The sequence below is a fragment of the Pygoscelis adeliae genome, unplaced genomic scaffold, assembly GCF_000699105.1.
Source record: "Pygoscelis adeliae isolate BGI_AS28 unplaced genomic scaffold, ASM69910v1 Scaffold45, whole genome shotgun sequence".
NCBI classification, from domain to species: Eukaryota; Metazoa; Chordata; class Aves; order Sphenisciformes; family Spheniscidae; genus Pygoscelis; species Pygoscelis adeliae.
The window spans coordinates 14,970,762-14,992,317 of record NW_008825114.1 but is presented as its reverse complement, the minus strand read 5'-3'; the positions used below and the strand labels follow the sequence as shown (position 1 = coordinate 14,992,317).

General features: G+C 37.0%; 1 protein-coding gene across 1 annotated transcript in view; it reads right to left on the bottom strand.

The window, feature by feature from the left end:
• Positions 1-21,556, bottom strand: part of ERCC6L2 (excision repair cross-complementation group 6-like 2) — a 42,476-nt gene that overhangs the window by 12,299 nt on the left and 8,621 nt on the right. The window contains exons 4-12 of the mRNA XM_009328137.1: positions 20,779-20,972; positions 18,408-18,569; positions 16,969-17,176; positions 15,399-15,539; positions 13,720-13,833; positions 12,076-12,195; positions 7,247-7,318; positions 5,910-6,055; positions 1,562-1,657 (exon numbers count right to left, since the gene is read on the bottom strand). Of these exons, the coding sequence (XP_009326412.1) occupies positions 1,562-1,657; positions 5,910-6,055; positions 7,247-7,318; positions 12,076-12,195; positions 13,720-13,833; positions 15,399-15,539; positions 16,969-17,176; positions 18,408-18,569; positions 20,779-20,972 (1,253 nt within the window). The remainder of the gene's footprint in view (positions 1-1,561; positions 1,658-5,909; positions 6,056-7,246; positions 7,319-12,075; positions 12,196-13,719; positions 13,834-15,398; positions 15,540-16,968; positions 17,177-18,407; positions 18,570-20,778; positions 20,973-21,556) is intronic.

The following is a 21,556-nucleotide window of genomic DNA, read 5'->3' as shown; positions in this document are numbered from 1 at the left end:
GGTATAGAATACCCCTTTGGCCAGTTTGGCTGTGCCCCCTCCCAGCTTCTTGTGCCCCTCCAGCCTTCTCAGTCGGTAGAGCATGGAAAACTGAAAAGTCCTTGGCTAGTGTAAGCACTGCTTAGCAACAGCTAAAACATGGGTGTGTTATCAACATTGTTCTCACCCTAAATCCAAAACACAGCACTGTACCAGCCACTAGGAAGGAAATTAACTCTATCCCTGCCAAAACCAGGACATAGGGGTAGTAAAATAAATTTAAAAAGCATTCCAATAAAACAGGAGTACTCTAAATCATTTATGAGTTGGTTGGTTTTTGGTTTGGTTTTTTTTTGTTGTTGTTGTTGAGGTGTGTGTCACATCCCCCCTCTTCCCAAATTTTCCTCAGTATTTCATTCCCTTTACCCTTAGTTTTCCAAGTCTCTTCCCAGGCCTATTCCAGTTGAAAAAGCTTTCTCCTCAATTTGTATCACAAGACCGGTCTCCCATCTCTCTTGAAAACACGTTTTCTCAGTTGGTTTTTTTTTTTCCCTTCTCTGTCTCCATCTGCTCTTGCACAAGATATTCTCCTATTTGCATTATATAGGAGTTAGATCATGGATTATTTGGGGCAGTCTGTTCTTTCTTAACTTTATAAAGCACTTTGCAAGTTACAACATAATAAAAACAGCTAAACTTAATAAAAACAGGCAGTGTTTATCTAAATGGCAAATTCTGAGGCTTTTAATAGATTATATTCTGAAAATTCAAGAGAGGCTGAACCAATTCAGAGAAATGTGGTCTTACAAGGATTCTTTAAAGATAGCCCCTTTCAACAATACACATTTCTGATACACACAGTTCTCTAGAACAGGTGCACATTAACACCTCTTAGAAGTCAGAAAGAGCCTTAAAATGGAATTACGTAATTGGATGGCACAACAGAAACAAGCTTATTTCTGCTAATGAAATTATATAAATCTACTGAATTTTGAAGGCTTTTAATATTGTTTACTTAGCTATTCAAAAGTCTGTCCTGAATTCACAGGGAAACACTCTATGATCAAAAAGCCTTGAAAGAAAAATCCAGATTCCTGGAAATCCTCCAATGGCATAATATCAGAGATGGAAGAGACTGCTGAAAAGACACTAATCTCCACAAGGGTGAAGCAGAAAAGAACATATATGTTTTTCTTTAAGGATTTTGGAATTCAAAACATCACTTGAACTAGGGTCAATTACAACATACTCTGTCCTGACAAACACAGGAAAAATGCCATACAGCTATATACACACACGCTTGTTCTAGAGATCACAAAAAGTTACAGAACTATGGCTTTTTTGTTTTAATGAGCCCACCACCACAATGCCACAAAAATAAAATGGAAAATAAGAAGTAAAATTCAGGGTTAAAAACAGGAACATCAAAGCTAAAAAATAATTTAGCTGGACATGTCTTACTGTCTGTGGACAAGTCAGACTATGTAAATCCTGTAAGAAAGTTTAGTTGGACAATTAGATTACAGGATCAACGCAGAAGAAGAGTACAACATGGATCAGGTTCTGTATTTTGAGAGTGTACCTGTCAATAGCTTGAAGATCATTTGCTGGGTTCCATGTAGGATCAAACAGTATTACAACATTGGCACCAACAAAATTAAGACCCAGTCCACCAGCCCTAAAAACATAAAAATGAAAAAATAGAACTATTTGACAGTAAGAAAAACAGAACAATTTTTTTTTTCAGTGTATTAGGTCTATATTAGCATACCCTTCCCCAACATAAAAAAAGAGCACAACAGAGATACTGAAAATAGTGGGGTACAGCTTTGTGTTACTGTTGTGTTAATAAGCACCAAGTACTTAAATAACCACTGCTGCAAAATGCAGTTGTCTCACCTAATTAGCAAGAAGATTATAAACTCTATGACTAGCTGAGTCATAACCAACTGCTATCACCTTACTATAGTAGAAGTCCTGATTGCTACTCCATACACACTAAGCCCTCCAGGCCAACTCCCCCAACGACTATACCGAAATTCATAACCACTTTTATGCCAGTTAACATTATAGAAGCAGGAAAACTATAGCTTAAATAAAAGTCTGCATTAAATTTTACTTCCTCTAATCCCAGAACATAGTTTTGACAATAATGCTATGCAGCTTCCACTAAAATGGTCACAGTCTAAGGTTAAGTCATATCTATAAGAATTAACAACTGTCACAAGTATATTTGTACAGTATGTAAGTCAACTGTTAAAAATACAGTTGGCCACACAGCTGCATATCATCAACATTCATACCTGTCATTACAAGGAAAAAAGTCACTGTAAGAAAATTGTCTGCTGTGGGGATAAGGAGTCACAGGGGTACCAGTTACATTGTCTTAAATATTCAACAGCTGTACTGTGCTTTCAGGTAAAGCCTGCAAGCCAGCAAAGAATTTGAGCATGTGCTTAACCTGAGGTAGCTAACTAATGCCCTTGCTGAATCTAACAAAACTGCTCAGTTACTTGGAGTTTGGCATCAGCATAGCTGATGATTTGATAGGAACAAAAGTGAGGAAGATACCACTTCTCATCCAGCTGCAAAACAAGCAAATACTGAAAATTCTTTTCAACTGGCTCAACCAATGTTCCTACAAAGAAAAAAGTTCTTATACAAGCAGATGCCAAATGCTACTATTAATTTAACTATTAAAACAATTCGTTACATTGACATAGACAGCACTAATTTCACATGTGCTCTTTTCTGAATGAGGTACCACAAAATTGAAAAAGCCAATCCCATTTAATAAAACCAAGCACCTGGTTTTAATAGATTACTTTATATTCTGCTTGTTTAAAGCAGTGGGAAAGGTAAAGTTTCGAGGGATGTGAATAAATGGAGACAGAAACCAAATCTTGTAGAGCCCCACCACCTTTTCGTCTTCATGGAAACCTTGTTAATGCAAATACAGTTGTGGCCTCTTCCTTCCAGGTGTAGTATGGTGTTGGGTTAGTTAAATCTGGAAAGGGAGAGGATGTGGGAACTTGCCAATATTAACGGAGGTTTCCGGAGGATGAGCGCTCTCAAAGTTTGAAATGCTGAATAAAAATCTTTGTATTTTTCAGAATACCTTACTGTATTTTGGAATTTTGGTGTATTTCTTTTTAGCAAGGACAGAATTCACCCTCTCATCTTACCAAACCAACCCTGCAGTCAGACAAACATAGGTCAACATGTTTTTCCAAATGCTTTCTCAAAAAAAATGGAACTGAAATATGAATTAAACCTCAGTACAAAGCCTTAGTGTCAGTAAAACAGACTGACTATGAAAGTTAAGTAAACAGGATACCTAGCTTTATAAAGATTTTAACTTTTCAATATTTTTAGGTATACCACAAAAATTCAGATATTCCAAAACAAAAAAAGAATGGCTTCTATGCCCTTCATGGACAAAATGAACGCAGTAGTTAGTTTGTGCATTGTAAAGAGTATCTTCCATTTTAAATATCATTTTAACCAGAGGTTAAGTTCATTATTGCAAGATGGTCCATGCAAATTACTATAATGCAGCTCAAATGAAGAGCCCTGTACGAAATGTCTCATAACAGTTCTGTAACAAACAACAGTTTTCAAAAGATCATCTTATTTAAAACTGCATGCTGTGTTAAATAAATGGCTTGGTTTTATATCCTGTCACTGTCAATTTAATACCACAATGTTCAGAAGTTACAAAACAATGTTGCATTAGGGAAGTTTCCATGAAAGCTGTAACTACGTAATTCTATTTACTGAGGTAAGTTTTTTATAGTTTGTAAGTTCTGTTTCAGTGAGATCTTGTGGCTGAGAGTTCTTTGAATGTGATTACACGCATATTAAAAATTATTTACAACATAGTTGTGAAGAATTCAAGTTAAATGAAGCCCTGAAAAAGTACAAGTAATGGACAGCAGTCCAGTAATGGACAGTAATTGAGAACGCTGCGGGTAGAAAGGAAGTGCTATCTGTAACCATCTCTTCATCATCTTGTCTTTATATAATAAAGAAAACTGAGAAGCAGAAATAGATTTGCATTTATAATTATTCTGAAGGAATTAATCTAGAGAAAGACTAGCATGGAAAACCCAGAGAATAGTGATTTAGCTTTAAAGGTAGGAACAATTGCTGCTCTTATTTCTTCCAGAACACTGCAATGGAACAGGACTGTGTAGACTTCAGTATTGTACATATGCAGTTCCCCTTCTTCAGGCTAAGCAGCATCAATGGAGTTGCAAGCTCTGACATTCTCCTATCAAGTTATAGCAGCTCCAGCAATTATTTTAATGTTTCTAAGCATGACCAAAAATCCCCTTCCTTTCTTCCAAATAATCATACCTTTTCCCATCAACACCAGCACAGAACTGAAGTATTCTGAAATAGACTTTTACTTCATAAGCCTTAAAAGTTTCAACAGATGTATACCTATTTTTCGATAAAGCTCAAGGCTGAAATTCATAATCTATACCTACTGGTTTGATGGAATTTACAAGCTCTGAAGAAATCAATCATATTTTCTCTCAACACCCATAAAATATATTTATCCATATAGCTATATTAGTCATAGCTATCCATAAAAGCATTATGGATAGCTATGTGACTATGTTTGATACTAACATTAACTGCAAAACTTGAGGTTAAGCTATATAGATATAAATAGATTTTTTTTTTTACTTTATTGTTGAAGCCCCTATTTCTTAAAAAACGCACCAACCAATTAAAATCAGGATTTCCAAATGTCTACAGGCTACACATAAGCAATTCCAGGCAGAAAAGGCATTTTGCCCATATTAAAAAAAATGGAAAATAAAACAGGAACATTGTAGATTCAACAGTGAAGTCATCACCACTGTCTGCATTGTAACTCACTAACTTGTAGATTGGACTTTCCTGTTTAAAGTTGTATGTTAACTGTGCCAGTGGAATATAATGGCAGACTCAAGATCACAATGCAGGGAATTCATCCTTTGCAGAACGCATTTTTGCAGCCAAAAGACTGTGCAAGTATTTTCAACGAAAAATCAACAATTGGTCTTCGAGCAATGGGACTTTCAGAACATGTACAAGTTGACTACACAAAACAGTTGGCCAAAAACTTTGCAGGAAAGTACAGACGGAAGAGTATGACCCAATTCTGTCAACTTACTGTGTGTTGAGAAATAAAGAATATACTGTGAAGTCCTAATGCCTGAAATCTGAGTAAGAGGAAGGATGAATCTCTTGTAGAGTAGAACTGGGATAAATCACTTTCGGATTTCCAAAGGATTACAGAATTAAAGCCCTTGCATGGTAACAAACTTCATCCAAGATGAAACATGGAATTAACCAGGAAGGGAAGAGGAGGAGGGAAGAGGAGGAGGGAAGAGGAGGAGGGAAGAGGAGGAGGGAAGAGGAGGAGGGAAGAGGAGGAGGGAAGAGTCATCATATTTTCATTAATTTTAGTTGAACACATTGCTCTATTTCAAAAGAATTCACTATCCATCATAAATTGATAGGCAGATCTGATAGGCAAATACATTTTTTAAAAGACAATCAAGGATTGTTTGAAGTATTTTAAATAGACATAGGCTAACTAACATGGTTAATAAATTACAGTAACACTAAGAGATCATTTTTCAGTTCAATATAGTATTTCATGTTTCCTCACTCCTACAGCAAGTGGAAATTTAAAACTAGGATTCAGAAGACCTGCTTGTTTCCAATCTTAGCAATCCTCATAAAGCAGAGGAGAGAAGGGAGGAAGTCTTCATAGTCCACAGCAGTGACTATGTTTACTAACAGACAAGAGAACAACTCACTTTCTCAAAAAAGTAATCCCTCACAAGGGTCATCAAGTAAAATGCAGAGTAACCTATTTACTAAACACTAGAAAGGCAGAGTGAAACAGATGATGAGTTAAATTTTCTTACATTGTAGATACAAGACATATGTTAATTTCTTGAATGCTGTTGAACTCTCTTACAATTCTGATCCTATCTTCTGATTTTGTATTTCCATCAAGTCTTCGGTAATCTAGCCCAGATGCCATACAGTATTGTTCCAGCACATCTAGCAACTGGGTGGAATAATAAAAAAAAGATTAAGTGCTTACTATTATCTTTTTAATTAAACATAATCACAGAGACCATGCTTCTCAAATATATTTTCAAGAGACCAGGCACTGAAAATAAGAGTAAATCTTCCCCATTTGATATCAACATCCTCAAAACACTTTAGCTGTGATTCTACAGCACTCAAGGTGATTTATGTTGGTCTGCTATGGTCTCACTCAATCCTCCAACCCTGGCTGCCTGTCCCACCTCTAAGTGATGCTGAGTCAGTTCAACCCAATAACCAGGCAGACAACTTAAACAGTTTCCTATCATCTTAGTAAGTTACAATGACTTGAAGTACAGTAAATAAGCACCAGAGCCAGCACAGAGAAACAGGCTGGTATGCACAGCAGGAGTTCAAAGGGAGAGAGAGTGAAAGAGACTGCAGTAACCAGCAGTCAGTCTGGTCTTCAACACCGTGAAGCACAGCCTAAGATACCTGAGCATTTTACTACCACATCTAAATATTAAACTTGCAGTCTGCCTTAAAGCCGCAAAATTATTAAATATTGAAGACTCTGAACTGTCATTCACACTATTTTTTTAATACTTTTTATGCTATCATTACGAATATTTAAGTAAAGAAAACCGTATCACAGTTTACACCATTTCAGGAAATACGTTATTTCCCAACACGAAAATCAAGGAGCAAGTCCCTTAAAAAGTGAAGTGCGCCTACACCTCTTGCTCCAGTTAAACACTGTTTTCAGTTCAAACCAACTGGTGTAATAAGTCTCGAGGCTGAAATTTCATCACTGGTGATGGTCAACAGCCAGTAGAACAGCGGAAATTTACCTACTTTCAGTGCGAACACAAAGGTTTTATGATACTTCAGTTGTATTTTGCTGTGACACTACTCTAACTCAAGACATAACAGCTGAACTCAGTATGAGCAATCTACACCTGAAGTAATACAACAATTTTAAAAAGTTCTAAGGAAGGCAGCAGAGTGTTACATTTGTTTTGCCATCACCATTTTTATCACGAGATAACATTAGGTTTCAACATGCTTCTAGAGTATGGCACACTGCCCTTCTCATCATTATTTCCCATAGTACAGAGACAAAGGAAATGTGCTTGACAGCTGTCACCTCAGTGCTTTAAGCTTAGAACCTACTGCTGCAGTTAATTGATAAAAGTCATATGGAGCTCACCTTTGTGGAAAAGGAGAAAAGAAGAACTTTATCCTTGTTTTTTCTGAAGTGATTTAAAAGCTGCTGAAGGACCTGTAAACGAACCACAGAATACAAATGAAGAGATTTTATCTACAGGTCCTCTCACACACACTTACTTGTGTTTTCAGCCTTTAAACAGGCTACACTGTAATTAATTGTTTGCAAAGCCAAACAGAGGCATAACAAAAAACATCACTAACATAATAAATGTGCGAAAGGTAACGGAGACGCCAGACCTATGCGTTTTTCAGTGATCTACATAGAAATCCTACTATAAAAAGGCAAACATACTACTAACAGGTAAATTCAGAAGCTATCTGTGTCATTGCATAGACTGCAACAAAACGTTATTTATCTCATGCACTAGGTCAGCTTGTGAATTTTTGCATTTAGCAAATACACACAACTCCCCTGAAAACAGGAAGGTCTGTTTAAGTTTTCTGTACTACATCTGAGTTCAGAACTTCTTGGAACTTGTCTTCTTAAAATAATCAGTGAGATGTATGCCCCTCCCTGCTCCCACTCGTCTGTTGCTCTGTTTACAGTAGGATCCAGCTTCCCAGACTCTGCACAGACCTTAAATGCCAATAATCCGCCCACACACAATGTTCTTCTGGTGGGGAAGCAAATAATCCAGAGCCTTGCGTATAATAGTGATACTGTTATTTTCAAAAGAAGCATGTCCACATCTGGCAATGGCAGCTCCAGAGTACTGCGCAGAAGCGATACACAAAGGGGAAAGAGGCATTTTCTATACCATGTCTGTAGCTTTCTCCCACCGGGCAATAAATATTTAAAAATTGTATTTATTCAGGGATAAATACATAAACTGTTAATCGACACTGATTTCACTAAAAGCCTAACAAATCTTTGACAAATAAATAATGAGGAATGTTTATATTAAATTTACAGTTCTGGATAATATCTAGAATATAGAATAGTAATTCTACATAAATTATAAGCCCTTTTGTATATATTAGCCAGCCAGTTACAAGTGAAAGCAATGTACAAACAAGGTAATTTTTGCCTGGTTTCATTGTACAACATATAAACCAGGATTTATTTTATTGGGAAAAAATCCACAAGAACTTAACAAGAACTAATTGACTTTCATTTGCATTTTATTTAGCCACATTAAGAAACAGAAGAAAAACAGTGACATGCTTTTAAGGTAGAAGGAATTTGGCTACTGTATTGTTGTTATTATTAAAGTATAGGTCAAGTAATGAATTTCCTATAGGAGAACACACAAACAAATCCACCCAGTCTGTTTAAATAAAATGGATCAATGCCACGCCCATTGGGATTTTAGGTATTCTGGAGTAAAGAATAGCTCTGATGAGCACGGAAAAGTAATGAATGGTTTTGCACCAAAGAGAAATAAATTCTATGCTTGCACACCAGAGTATTATCCTGAAAGTTGTTAGTCTAAAATAGAAATACTTGATCGTACTCAAGCAAAAGTAACATGCTCTTTGTTAGGAGTCCACATGGATTAACATGCATATCTCCCCATTTCTACAACATTGTGTTTGACATGTCACTGTGAGATGTAAAATTTTATCACATCTGAGAATACCTTGTTTGCATACAGATGTCCAAGCTAGCCTATAGTGTTTTAAAACCTTCAAAACCATGCCTGCCCGGGTTAGGGTTATGTTTAATAGTGGAAGTTGCTATTATTTGCAAGGTGTTCTGATAGACTTCCATTTTCCTACTGCAATAATGATAATATGCCAGGCAAAATAAATAAATAAATCCAATATAGTTGTTCCTATAGACATTTATATTAAGAACAGTATTCCAAAACGCCACAAATGGATGCCTGTGGAAATACTATAAACATAGTTTTAAAAAAAATTTTTTTTCAAGTGCCCAGACATTTAATAGCCCTTTTCACTTAGAAAGCATGTAGAGTCTCTCTGAGCCAGAATTTTAACAAAACTGTAGAAATAATCAAAATAGTAATGAGAATTACTGCAGGCTTTTAAAAGTACCCTCATTTTTCTTACTTCTTTTCCAAACAGGCCCCGATACTTCTGCGTGAACAATCTCCAATCTTTGTGTTTAAAAAGCAATGGAATCGCTTGTCCTTGCACTTCGCAGGTTCCCACTTCCTTACTTCATGATGGAAAAGGGTGGTTTCCAAACAAGGCAGCACACTCCTTTCACTTCATTTTTCACATATTCAACTATTTCAAGTTAAAAATCTAGGCATGAAATTCACCTTGCAATAGAAAGTGTAAGCAGTCTTCTGAAAGCTGCATGTTTTACAGTATAATTGAAAATGAAGGGATAATTCCACAAAAATAGCTGAAGTTCAGATCACATCACTGTGTTATTACCCACCTCCCACCATAACGAGGAGGCATTAGTCATAGGTATACCAACAACAGTTATACATGTATGTTTGGATTATAGGAGCTGTTTTTTCCAGGCTCTTGTTATAATCTTAACTTCAGAACAGCAAACCTGGGGTGGCATGTTGTAAATGCTACAGCTTGCAAAACACGTAGGGATGACTGCAGCCACAGCACAAGGTAGGACACAAACACCAATATGCCACACTCTCACACTTCCGTTTGAGCAATTCTAGTTTTACTGGTGGCAGTAGGCATATTCCACAGTACAAAAAGCTATGTTTCCCTACGTGTTTTATCTCTGCTTGGTGACAGAACAGAAGGTATTTTAGCAGATAGGTTAACCTTTTCAACCCTTCAGAACAGTTACAACTGCTTAGCTAATGAACTTCTTCGACAAATCCTAGCCTTTCCCCCACCCTGATTAAATTTAAATAAATGCCACAAACTTTTCCTTTGCAAATATGCTCATCTACAAAGAATAATCACCTGTGCCAAAATTTCTGGGTAGCCTGTACTAAATTTTAATTTAAAGGCCTAAATACCTATTCTGTCTATGCTACCAGATGAAAGTCACAGAAGAAGGACATTGAGGTGCTGAAGCATGTCCAGAGAAGGGCAACAAGGCTGGTGAAGGGTCTGGAGAACAAGTCTTATGAGGAGCGGCTGAGGGAGCTGGGGTTGTTTAGCCTGGAGAAGAGGAGGCTGAGGGGAGACCTCATCACCCTCTACATCTACCTGAAAGGAGGCTGTAGCGAGGTGGGTGTTGGTCTCTTCTCCCAAGTAACAAGCGATAGGATGAGAGGAAATGGCCTCAAGTTGCGCCAGGGGAGGTTGAGATTGGACATGAGGAAAAATGTCTTTACTGAAAGAGTGGTTAAACATTGGAACAGGCTGCCCAGGGAAGTGGTTGAGTCACCATCCCTGGAGGTATTTAAAAGACGTGTAGATGAGGCGCTTAGGGACATGGTTTAGTGGGCATGGTGGTGTTGGGTTGACGGTTGGACTCGATGATCTTAGAGGTTTTTTCCAACCCTAATGATTCCATGATTCTATGATTCTAAGTATTTCAATTAGTTTCTAGAATTTATTCATAGAACAGGAAACATGAAGTATTACAGTGGGACAAGGCTATTAAAAACATTTTACTACAATTTGTCTCATTTATTTCCAAATAAACATGTTAAAAATAATTAAAGTAGTTTTCAAGCTCTAGTATCTGATGACTCTCCTGATCACTTTCTGATGGTAAGAGGACCTTCTAAATGGAATACCTTCTGAATTACTTTGCTTCCAGAGCATAAAAACCAAAATCATCCCAAACAGCTTCTGGTTTAAAATTCAGAATAGAAAACAAAACAGCTAATTTAACAATAAAGTTGACTTTCATGAGGTAACAAAGTGTATATAACAAAGGTAATATGCAGGCCTCTCATGTATGTAATAACAGAAAAGAAAGATGTTGCTTGCGTAATAAATCAATAAAGTGGTAACAACCATTACTGTTACAAAAAACCTGGCCCGACCACTGCCTCCCCCCCGAGTCCCAACCAGCAACTGTGAATATCCAGGTTTAGAGAGAGAGCAAAAATATAGTATACTCCATTCTGCATAGCTTCTCACGCTCCAGTTACTCTCAGCTCACGAACACTCCTAAACCTAATACGGTATTCTTTTTAATCAGCTACATTAGACATCTTTTTCAGTTATTCATCCTGTTCCCCTCTGAAACCAGTTTGAGGTAAGGACTTTTACAGGTTTACACTTAACATGTTTATTTTGTTCATCTTTAGCCTGGCTCCCATTAGCTTTATTTCATGTCCAAAGGGTTAGAAAAGACAGTAAGCACTCAGTACATCTTCACCAGTTCCATGCTACTCATGATTGTCCCTCTCACATTCATCCTAAGACATTTTTTCCAGGCTGGAGAGTCCCAGCCTATGTGGTTGCTTCTGTCCCACAGCACTGATCACCCGTGTGGCCCTTCTCTGAACCTTTTCAAGGTCTAATACGTGCTTTTTGGGAGGAGGGACTGGAACTACCCACAATATTGAAGGTGTGCACAAATGTAAGTCCATATGGATTTTGTTTTGCTCTCTTTTTCTTCCCCAAACACTTCTGACTGCCACTGAGTCGATGGTTTCATGGAACTACCTGTCATGATATTATTATGACCCCAACCCCCTTGACTGCAAGGTTCGTTTCCATGACCATCACTAAATATGTGAAGCTAACGTCTTAGGATATCTTAGCATCACAGATCACTCGTATCCAGTCTTTGCCTAGAGTCACCCCGATCCAAAACAGGAGATCTCTGCTGTGGTACCACCACCATAAATAGAAAGATTAAAAACCCACAACTATTAGATGTACATTTTCTTATATCCATATACTACAGCTGCAGATCTATTACTTAATACTTATTTTTCCCCTAGAGAACAGGTTTACCTTCATTTTTCCACTGTACTTTGGATCCGAAATTGTCTCAAAGGCTGCATCTTTGCTTAACTGCACAAAATCTGGAAAACTGGAAAATACCTGGCTGCACACCCGTTTGATATGTGCTTCCTGGAAGAAAAACAGAAGGTTTGAAAAGGCATTAAAAATTAGAGCTACATTGAGATACCAGCAAGCCATACAAGGAGTTAAAACAAGGTTGAAACAAGTAATCTGCCGAAGTAACTCAAGCAGAGTTACATGTTTTTATTCAGTTCACCACAGAAGTGGTGGATAAAACATCTCCTGTGTGTTTGGTTTGCTTCATATAAAAAAGAAAGAGGATCCTAATCTGAAACCATGGATTCCAGTTGCTAGAGTAAGAGATGCTCAAAATTTCTTCTCCTGGGCAGAGACTGCAAAAGGACTGGCCAGAATTGTCAGTCTCAAGAACTCTGTTGGCCTGAGGTTTGCATTACCCAACAGCTGTGTACCAGCATTTCTCTTGACCCTCTGGCATGATAAGCCAATATGGGAATTATATATTGTCCCACCAATATGACAAAAAACAATATGGGAAATGCATTTAAACTGTTCAAAAGCCACATTAAAGCTCCACTGCTAGAATTTGGGTAGCTCTGAACTTAAACATGACCACACACTTTAAGTCTACTTTTCCAGATGAGCAGAAAAGATCTCATCTCTCAGCTACGAATAACACATGTGGTGGACTTTAATACTAAATGTAGAAATACTACAAAATATCAGTTTCTTCAGCAGGTTTGAAGAGGTTAATAGTTAGGTATGCCGTAAAAGACAGTAAGTCTCAAAATACTCATATATTTTTATTTCAGCGGCTATTTAAACTCTCAAATGTTATTACAACAAAACTACATACACAATATTAAAAAAAAGAGACACTGAAAACATCTGGATATTTACTGTGTATACGGCCCTGGATACTAACAGTAACATTTCCTAAAAAGCAAAACTGCCTTAATGGAACAAACTTGCCAAAATTAGCTAGGATTTTTTTTGAAATTTTCATTTCCATTCCCTTGTGGCTTCTGAGACGAAGTGGTAATATCCCTAAATCCCTTTGCTCATTTTTGGATCTTAAGGATCACATACAAGCATTTTTAACAACTCTGCCATTTGTGGGTCTTGTAGGTTACTTGCCACAGTAACAAGATAAACTGATACTGTTCTCTCATTGCGCATTTTCTACTAAAACATATTTCTCATTAGTTAAAGAAGCTCAGCTCTGAATACAAAATGCTAGAGAAAAAACCATTCTAATTGCTTATTATTTATTCATTTGCACAAAGACATTCCTCTTACTAGGCACTTGTCATAAATGCAACAGAAATGGCATTATTAGAAACATTGGAGAGCTTTAGGGGGAAGAGTAATTTTTAGTTATTTCTGTAACCCTTATTTTCAGATATGCATCAACTAAGTGAACATACTTTTGTGTAACATCTCTACCTATTAAATAAGGGCTACATTCTGAATTACTGAATGGAAAAGGAATTTTGCAAAATAACTTAATGTCAGTTAGTTAAGACTTAAAAAGAAGGTCAGCAGCAGTTTTCATTCCAGAGTTTTCATCCCATTTTCCGCCGCAAGTATTTTTTAGATACTTCTGAAACTAACCTGCTGCTTGCTACTGTTGTCCGTCTGCAGCAGCGCAGCATGATTTGCAACCTTCTGTAGGATTGTCAGGTAACTGAAGCGCAGTGACTTAATTGTTTCACCATGAGCATTTACCTACAAAAAAAAAAAAGAGAAAGAATGTTTATGCAAACAAATTCTCCTGAAAATAAGAAATAAGCTAAAATAAGTGCTATTCTTACAAGGTTTAATGCATTAGCGATTCTAAGTAGTACTATAATTGATCCCAAAGAGATGTATACTGTATTTCTAACAAAAATGCAGCAAGGGTTTTTTCCTCAGCTTTGTGATCCTACTGATAGAAAACATCTTCTCAAAAAGAGAAAAAACCCACAGCTATGTTCATAGTTTGCTAAACATTTCAGATAGCGTGATATCTACAGAAATTAGTACGATAACCAAGAATTCCTTGATAGACAAAAAGACAGTAACTTTACAACTGATTTAAATGTAAATCAAACCAGAGCTGTTTGAATGACTTCTTACCCTACAACTGCTAACTTTATACATTTCTGCTGTAGAGGAAAGTAAAGTTTTATAAACATCTCAAGTAACATAATTCAAACAACTTCAAACATTCTACAATGCAGCAGCAGCAACAGCATCAGCTATTTTTCTGGTTATGGCTGGCTGATTCAACCAACATTTGCTTTCCTTTCCCTTCTCAAGTTACTAAATTTCATGGTTAACTTTGGAATAAGACAGTCCATAAAAGCACTTAAGTATCTGCAGGCCTGCCTAATGCCCTCTGTGAATTAAGTTCAACGGCATTTTACTTTTTTCTACAAGACATCACAAGAAACAGAAGCCTGCAAAGAACTAACACTAGTATCCACAGAATACTAAACAGGCTCTATCAGCCTGGGATTGTTTTTAAAGACAGATGCAGAAGACTGAATAAGCTACATTTGGAAAAAAAAACCCAAACAACTATATAAGAATCAAAACAGACCAGAAAGAAAATGGGGAGAAGCAAGTATGAGACATACGCTTCTAGATGTTAAAAAGACGTGCTTAATCTGAGCCTACTGAGTGATACGGACAAAACAAGTACAAAGCTAGACTAATCGAGTGTTAATGAAGTCCAGAGACAATAGAAGAAATCTACAGAGCTGTTACTTGTGAACAAAGTTCTGCTTGTGCTCTATGGCTACTGTCAGGAGTTCTCCCTTCAGTGAAGCAAAGCAAAGCACATGTTCAGTGGCACAGAAAGATACAATCCAACTGTTACAACACAAGCAAAGCCCAGACAACCTGCTGGGTCAGGGTGCCTCTGATTTGCAGCTTCTGCACTGACCACCTGAGGCGTATGGGAGCAGCATGCCTGACACATACTGAACATCCCAATACAATATTCTTGCCAACATCAACTGTTCCACAGGTGCACTTATTAATACAACAAATCCAGAATTTACTGCATAAATAACAACCACCTGCTCTGGGCATGCAAAGCAGCTTTGCTGTAATCCCAAAGTGCCTAACTCCATCATGCTCATGACGCAACCACCCATGTTTCCAGTTGAGATTTCCCAAATAGATGGCCTACAACCACGCAGCCTTTTCAATCACCTCTTCATCAGCAGAGAGTCTCTCAAGAAAATCTATCTACCACTCAAATCAGAAAGACTATGTTCTAAAATCCAAACAGTGCAATTTCTTACTTTGTAACAACAGTTCTTCCTTTTACGGCCACTCTTGCAGCTACAGGGCTCTCCTGCTCGTAATACTAAGCTTACATCCTCTGTCTCTAGCACAGCCTGGTACACCGCTTTCTGGAATTCGGTCAGGGAACAGTATACCATCTGCCAAAGAGAGAGAACCCCAAAACACAATTATGTGCATCATACAATGAAAAAGCAAAGAGCACTGCATCAAAAAACAAAACATTGAAAATAAAGTAGAAAACAAGAACATATTTGGTCAAACAGTTACATGAAATTATTCTACCACCAAATGAAGAAGTCTGGATCTTGACACCAAAATAGTATGAAAATGTAGCCAAAATGTATGTATAGCTATTTTACCCCCTCCCAAAATTCTACGAAGAGTATCAATATCAAGCTACAACAACCTGCTGTTAGGTTTCTATAAACCTTTCAGTATGGCTTTTGTGGAGGGATAGGAGGAGGAGGGAAAAATGGGAGAAATAAATGCAAAATTGTAATTAAGGATTCCCCTCTGCTTTGCCAGTTGCTTAATTTACCCTTTCTTTCCTCTGTTTAGGCACTAGCTGTTGTAGGGCACTACCACAGGCAGGACAAACAGAATAAGCAATGAGAAGGCAAGGATCTACACAGTGCTATGGCCAAAACTCTTATCCCTCTTCTTAGAGACCATGGGTGGTGTCTCCATGACATCTTTAGTCTTAAGCAGCAGGAGACAGAAATCCCAAGATCATTCCTTAACGTAGGCCACCCACACAGCAGCAGCACCATGCTGAGCTATAATAATACAGCAGTAACTTGAACATATACTCACATTAACAAGAGAATGAAAAGAATAAAACCTGCTAGATTTAGAAAAGCAACTGACTGACGTTTGTGTTAATCTTTCCTTCAGAAGACAGTTTAGATGACATTATTATACACTAAGGATGAAGAATAAATACCAAATTTTGAAAACAAAACCAGCTGCAAACTAATGTGTTTGTCTACTTAGAAGGAAAGCACAAATATATCTAGTAAGAATTTATCAGAACTCTTAGCTATAGTCATAAGTATCATCACTTTATATAATGTTTACAATACTGTTAGATGAACAGGATTACAGACCTATCAACAATCAGCTTTAGGTTTGGGGGTCTTTTATTTAGTGATTGAAAATGAGGGAGTTAAAAATGAAAAGCATACTGTTCCATGTACAAAGTGTCAAGCCGCAAATTCAGAAGTCCTACATAGAATTTCAAGAGATTTACATACATTGCATGGGGTTTGCACAGATAAATACAAAAGTGCACATAAAACAGATGTGTAAATCACTAGTCAGAAGTCTAGCTGAGCATTTTCATGCTTGATTAACTCCATTTCAACATGCAATCATAGTAATTATGTGAACAAAGCACACTACCGCATGTGCATTTTTTCTAAGGCTCTGGATTCTCCTTAAATTCGTAAGTCCAAAAGAAAACCATAAACTACTAAAGGCATGACGAAAGAGAAAAAACACAACAAAAACAAAAAAAGAAGAGATATATTCATTAGCATTGCATTTGACATGTGCAGGCACTCTTACTCTGTCTTCCTTTTTTGGCAACTGATCACTGATAAGCGCTTTGGTACGTCTCAGAAACCAGCCAGACATTTTTCTTGCTAGCTTCACCATGGCCTTACGACCTGTTGCTAGCTCTCTTTTAGTTGCAGTGTGCCTCTGGCCATGCTCCACTGGATCAGAAAATTTCTTCTTGAAATGTAGTCTGCTACCCAAAAGTCCTGGTACAGCCCTATTAAAAAACAAAAGGGGGGTGTGTGTGTGAAGGAGTAACAGCATTTTCTTTACTCCAAGGCAGTCTATCCTTTTCCATTGATTAAAAGCATACCATAAATTATTTCTGGCTAACAGCAGGAGATCATAAATTAACAATCACTAGAGAAATTAATAAAAATTGTGTGTATATATATAGAAACATATACTACTTCCAGACATGCCATTTTTTCATTTACTGTGATCCTCAAATGTTAAGAGAGTCCCCTTAGGAAAGGGTTGCCATCTCCAGAAAAAACTAAAGCTCAGCAGAGCAACAGAATTCACAAGTATATAGAACCTCTAAACTACAAAACTGGTACTGTTCAGAAGCCTAAATTGGAAGCTAAGCAGTCATGTTTTCTATTTTTACTGCTTTTATTAAAATCAGGTTATGCAGATACTGCAATTTACTAAGTAAAATCTTAAAAAACCCAATAGGAGAAAGAATTTGGTAATCATTGGCAGCACTACATATCGGAACAATCTATTAGTATCAGCATAGGATGCAACACTAAGTTTACTGTTAAAGCATTGCTTTCCTGATATTTCAATTCAGTCTGTATTTCCTTTATTTAAGGCATGTTTGCTTTGTTCCTCCTCTGTAAAGCATCCTCAGTAAGTCTTCTACGTTTACATTTATATCTAGGGTTATTTCCACCTCTCCCTCTCCATTAAAAGTTTTCCTAGACAAGACTGTTGCTTTCCAAATATGTGCACTTGTGCATTTTGAAAAACAGCAAAATATTACTACTTTCAACTTCCAAGTAAGTCAGAATGACCTGCACATATTGGACAGAGCAAAGTCAAAGTTGTTCGAAACTGTCTAATGATTCTCAATCTACTGTGTGGAGGAGAGACGAAGAAGAAAATAGAAAATGCCCTTAAAAAAGAAAGGCAAACATAAGGGAAAAAAGAAAGTAATTTTAACTGCTTCCCAAGTTCCCCAAAGAAACCAGATAAGAGAAACTCCAAATTTATTAAATAACTGCAAAATACATACTGCAGATGTACCTACCAGGAGCTTACCTCCAATACATCTGTGGAAAAACATACTTAGATTCTCACAAAACATTGGGGTTTTTTGGGGGAGGGTTGTGGATTGTTGGTTTTTTGACACAGATGGGTCCAAATCATCTAGCCCTATCCCAGTCCCACTGCATGGTTAACATATAGAGGTCTTAAAATCATAAAAAAAATATTTTATTTACCAGTCCATAACACACCAAAGTTCCTTCATATTGTTTTGAAGAATGGTTCCAGTAAGACCTATGCGAACACTGCACTTTAATGACTTCATGGTTTGAGTTATTTGAGCCTTTGGATTCTTGATTCTATGTGCTTCGTCTACTATCACAGCAGACCATTCTACACTGCAGATCAACAAGAAATATTGTATTAACTGAAACTACTTATCCCATCATCCCACATAGACATACAAACTGAAGTCAGCCACACACATAGCCGTGATTATTATAAGACACTATTACTTTTTGGTTTTCCTGTTTTACATTGTATTATACTGCTCAGTTTCCTTATATTCTGTTTGTTTAGTAGATCCAGTTGCCGTAGTTGAGTATAATGGCTAAACTATATAGTCAAATAAATGAACTACTGTTAACTCTATCAAATGCTTTCTGTGAAGAAGGCAGCTTTCAATCTCTGGAGCAATCAATCCAGTACATCTCACCAGCACTAATTCCATTTGTAAGATTTAGAAAAATTAAATAAATCTCTGAAGGTAAACTATTGAAAAATGCTTAACACAGGTGTGCTTCATTTTTCCAACAAAACCTATCCAGTGTAACTAGAAATCGACTGAAAGCATTTCAATCTGCATTGTTTCCTACATGAAAGCATCACTCAACTTCTTTAGTATCTATATGATACCAATATGGCAGAGGAGTTTTAATATTCTGTGATTTTTATGACTAGAAGAAACATATCTAGAAGCAGGGACCGAAAGATATTTTGCAGCCAGTTCAAGCATAAAACTTGGAGGTAGAATGACCTGTATAGTGTGATACTAATTTAAGTCATCAAGTCACTAGGAAGAGATTTACTAACTTCATGAGATCGCTTTATATGTATGAATGAATATTTCAGAACAAAATCATATCCACTTTGATGATACTTCAAGCAGCAAAAAGGTGAAACAGACATGTTCAGAAGGAAACCTCTCATCTGAGCAGGCTGTGTTTAGTTCACTGATCTGAAGGCTGATCTTGTGGCACTTTTGATGCCTGCTAAATACAGTCATTCATATCTGAGTTCCTTACATTTCTAAAATCTGCTAAAAAATTGAGTTTCTGAAAGGAGCCTAACAGATGACCATATGCTAGCTCCTTCAACTTAATCTCTTATTATGCTGATTTACATGCATAACTGAGTCTACATACTCTTATTAGTGATAATTAATTACTTAAGACCAGTTTTTGAGGCCAATCCATCAACCTAGCTAAGCAAGACACATAGCTTCTTCCAGTGTCAAGATCATAGGCCCATCTAGTCACATGCTCTGCAGAAAGAGTTTGGTAAATCTGTATGCTGAAATAATGTATTTGCAAGCAGTCAGTCACACATCAGACCTGCTCTGCACATGCACCTATTTCCTGACCACTGTCTATTCAATGACCAAGCCTGAAGAGTTCCTCAGAAAGACAACAGCAAGAATTAGGGTACTGGTAACACAACTCCTTTAGTCTTCTCCTATCTGCACTTCTTTCTCAGACCTGAGCATAGACAGAGCTGGAGATCTGATTGTTTTGGTGATGGCTGCCCAGAACACGAGGACACTTGCTGGGGTCTGGACCTTTCCTAACACCTAAAACAACAAGATCTGCGAGCTACTGATAATATCAGCTGCTAAGGGCAGGTGGCTACTACTAGCTATTCACACAACTTGTACCCTACTTCCAAGATGATGTAAGGAAAGAGGACTACTAGGATCAGATGAGAGGCTAAGTACTCCAAAGGAAAGGCAACACTCCTAGTTTGGAAATGCTGACAGCTATGGAGCAAATAAAGTGCAATTTCTAATACAATCTCCCGTCAGAAAGATCTTGATTCTGGTAAGTCCACCAGGTATTTAAAACTACACACACAGACACATATACACATCTTAGATCTCAAAGTTTTTAGATCTCAAGAGTTTCATCAAGCGGCAAGGTGAAAACTGCAAATAACAAGGAAAATACCTTTTGAACATTTGCTAAAAATTCCAGATTTTTTTCTCCTTACACTGTACTGAAAGATAGAAATATCTTCTGCATATCTTTTAGCTACCACCAGTTTTCAGGCATGCAATTCCTGCATCTTTTAGAGAACACTTCATGAACAGGTTAACAGCAAAAACTAGCTTTATGAAAACTATTCAAACTTCTCCCAAGCATCCCACTACAAAGATAGTACAGGGTAAACTCTCCAAAGATAGTTAAATGGGATTCTCCTCTTCAACACAATGAGTCATTGGATTTAACAGTAAATACATTATACAGAAAGAATAAGTACTTGCAAAGAAGAATGCAAACTTAGACAGACAGTTAAAATTCCATGTGTAGAAAAATGCATTAAAATAATTACCTGTTAAATTCATCCAAATACAGGCGAACTGTCTCATACGTTGTAAGGGCAACTTCACATTTTCCTTGCTTGATGCGACTCAGGTCATCATCCTTTTTACTGCCATGTAAGACAGAGACCTTAAAGTACCCCCATGTGTCTAACTCATCCTTCCAGTTGTACAGCACTGAAAGAGGGGCCACTATGAGGAAAGTCTGAAAACAAATAGCTGTTATAGTATTACTAGAAAAACTACAACATAGCACTTTCTCACTAAGGAAAGTAAAAATCTTGAAATTTATTTTACTGCTTTATAGTTCGAATTGTTTGATTCTGTCACTTCAAAGCATAGCATAGAAAATATCTGAAAACTCAATATAAATTCAAAAGTAATCAGTTTACTCAGGTTATGTAAATAGTACAGAAGAAAAACACTGTAATACTACAAAAGATACCAAAATAGCGCCACTTACTCAGATTATACTCTAACAACTGCAATAAGACATGAGATACTATCACTTTGCTTTGTTAAACCATCTGTATCTGTGTACCATAAAACATTTAACAGATGGAAAAAACAAAAGGATGAAGAGGGTAAGCACCTTCCTTCAACCCACAAGTCTAGTCAATATATGACTTCAAAACAGAAAGACCTGAAAAGAGTTTAAAAATTTGAGACAGCTTGTACAACTCATTTAATATCATAGGACAATAAAATCCATGAGGTGGGAAGGGATCTCAGGAAGTTTCCAGTCCAGCTTTCTGGTCAAAGCAGGGGCAACACTGAATTCAGACATTT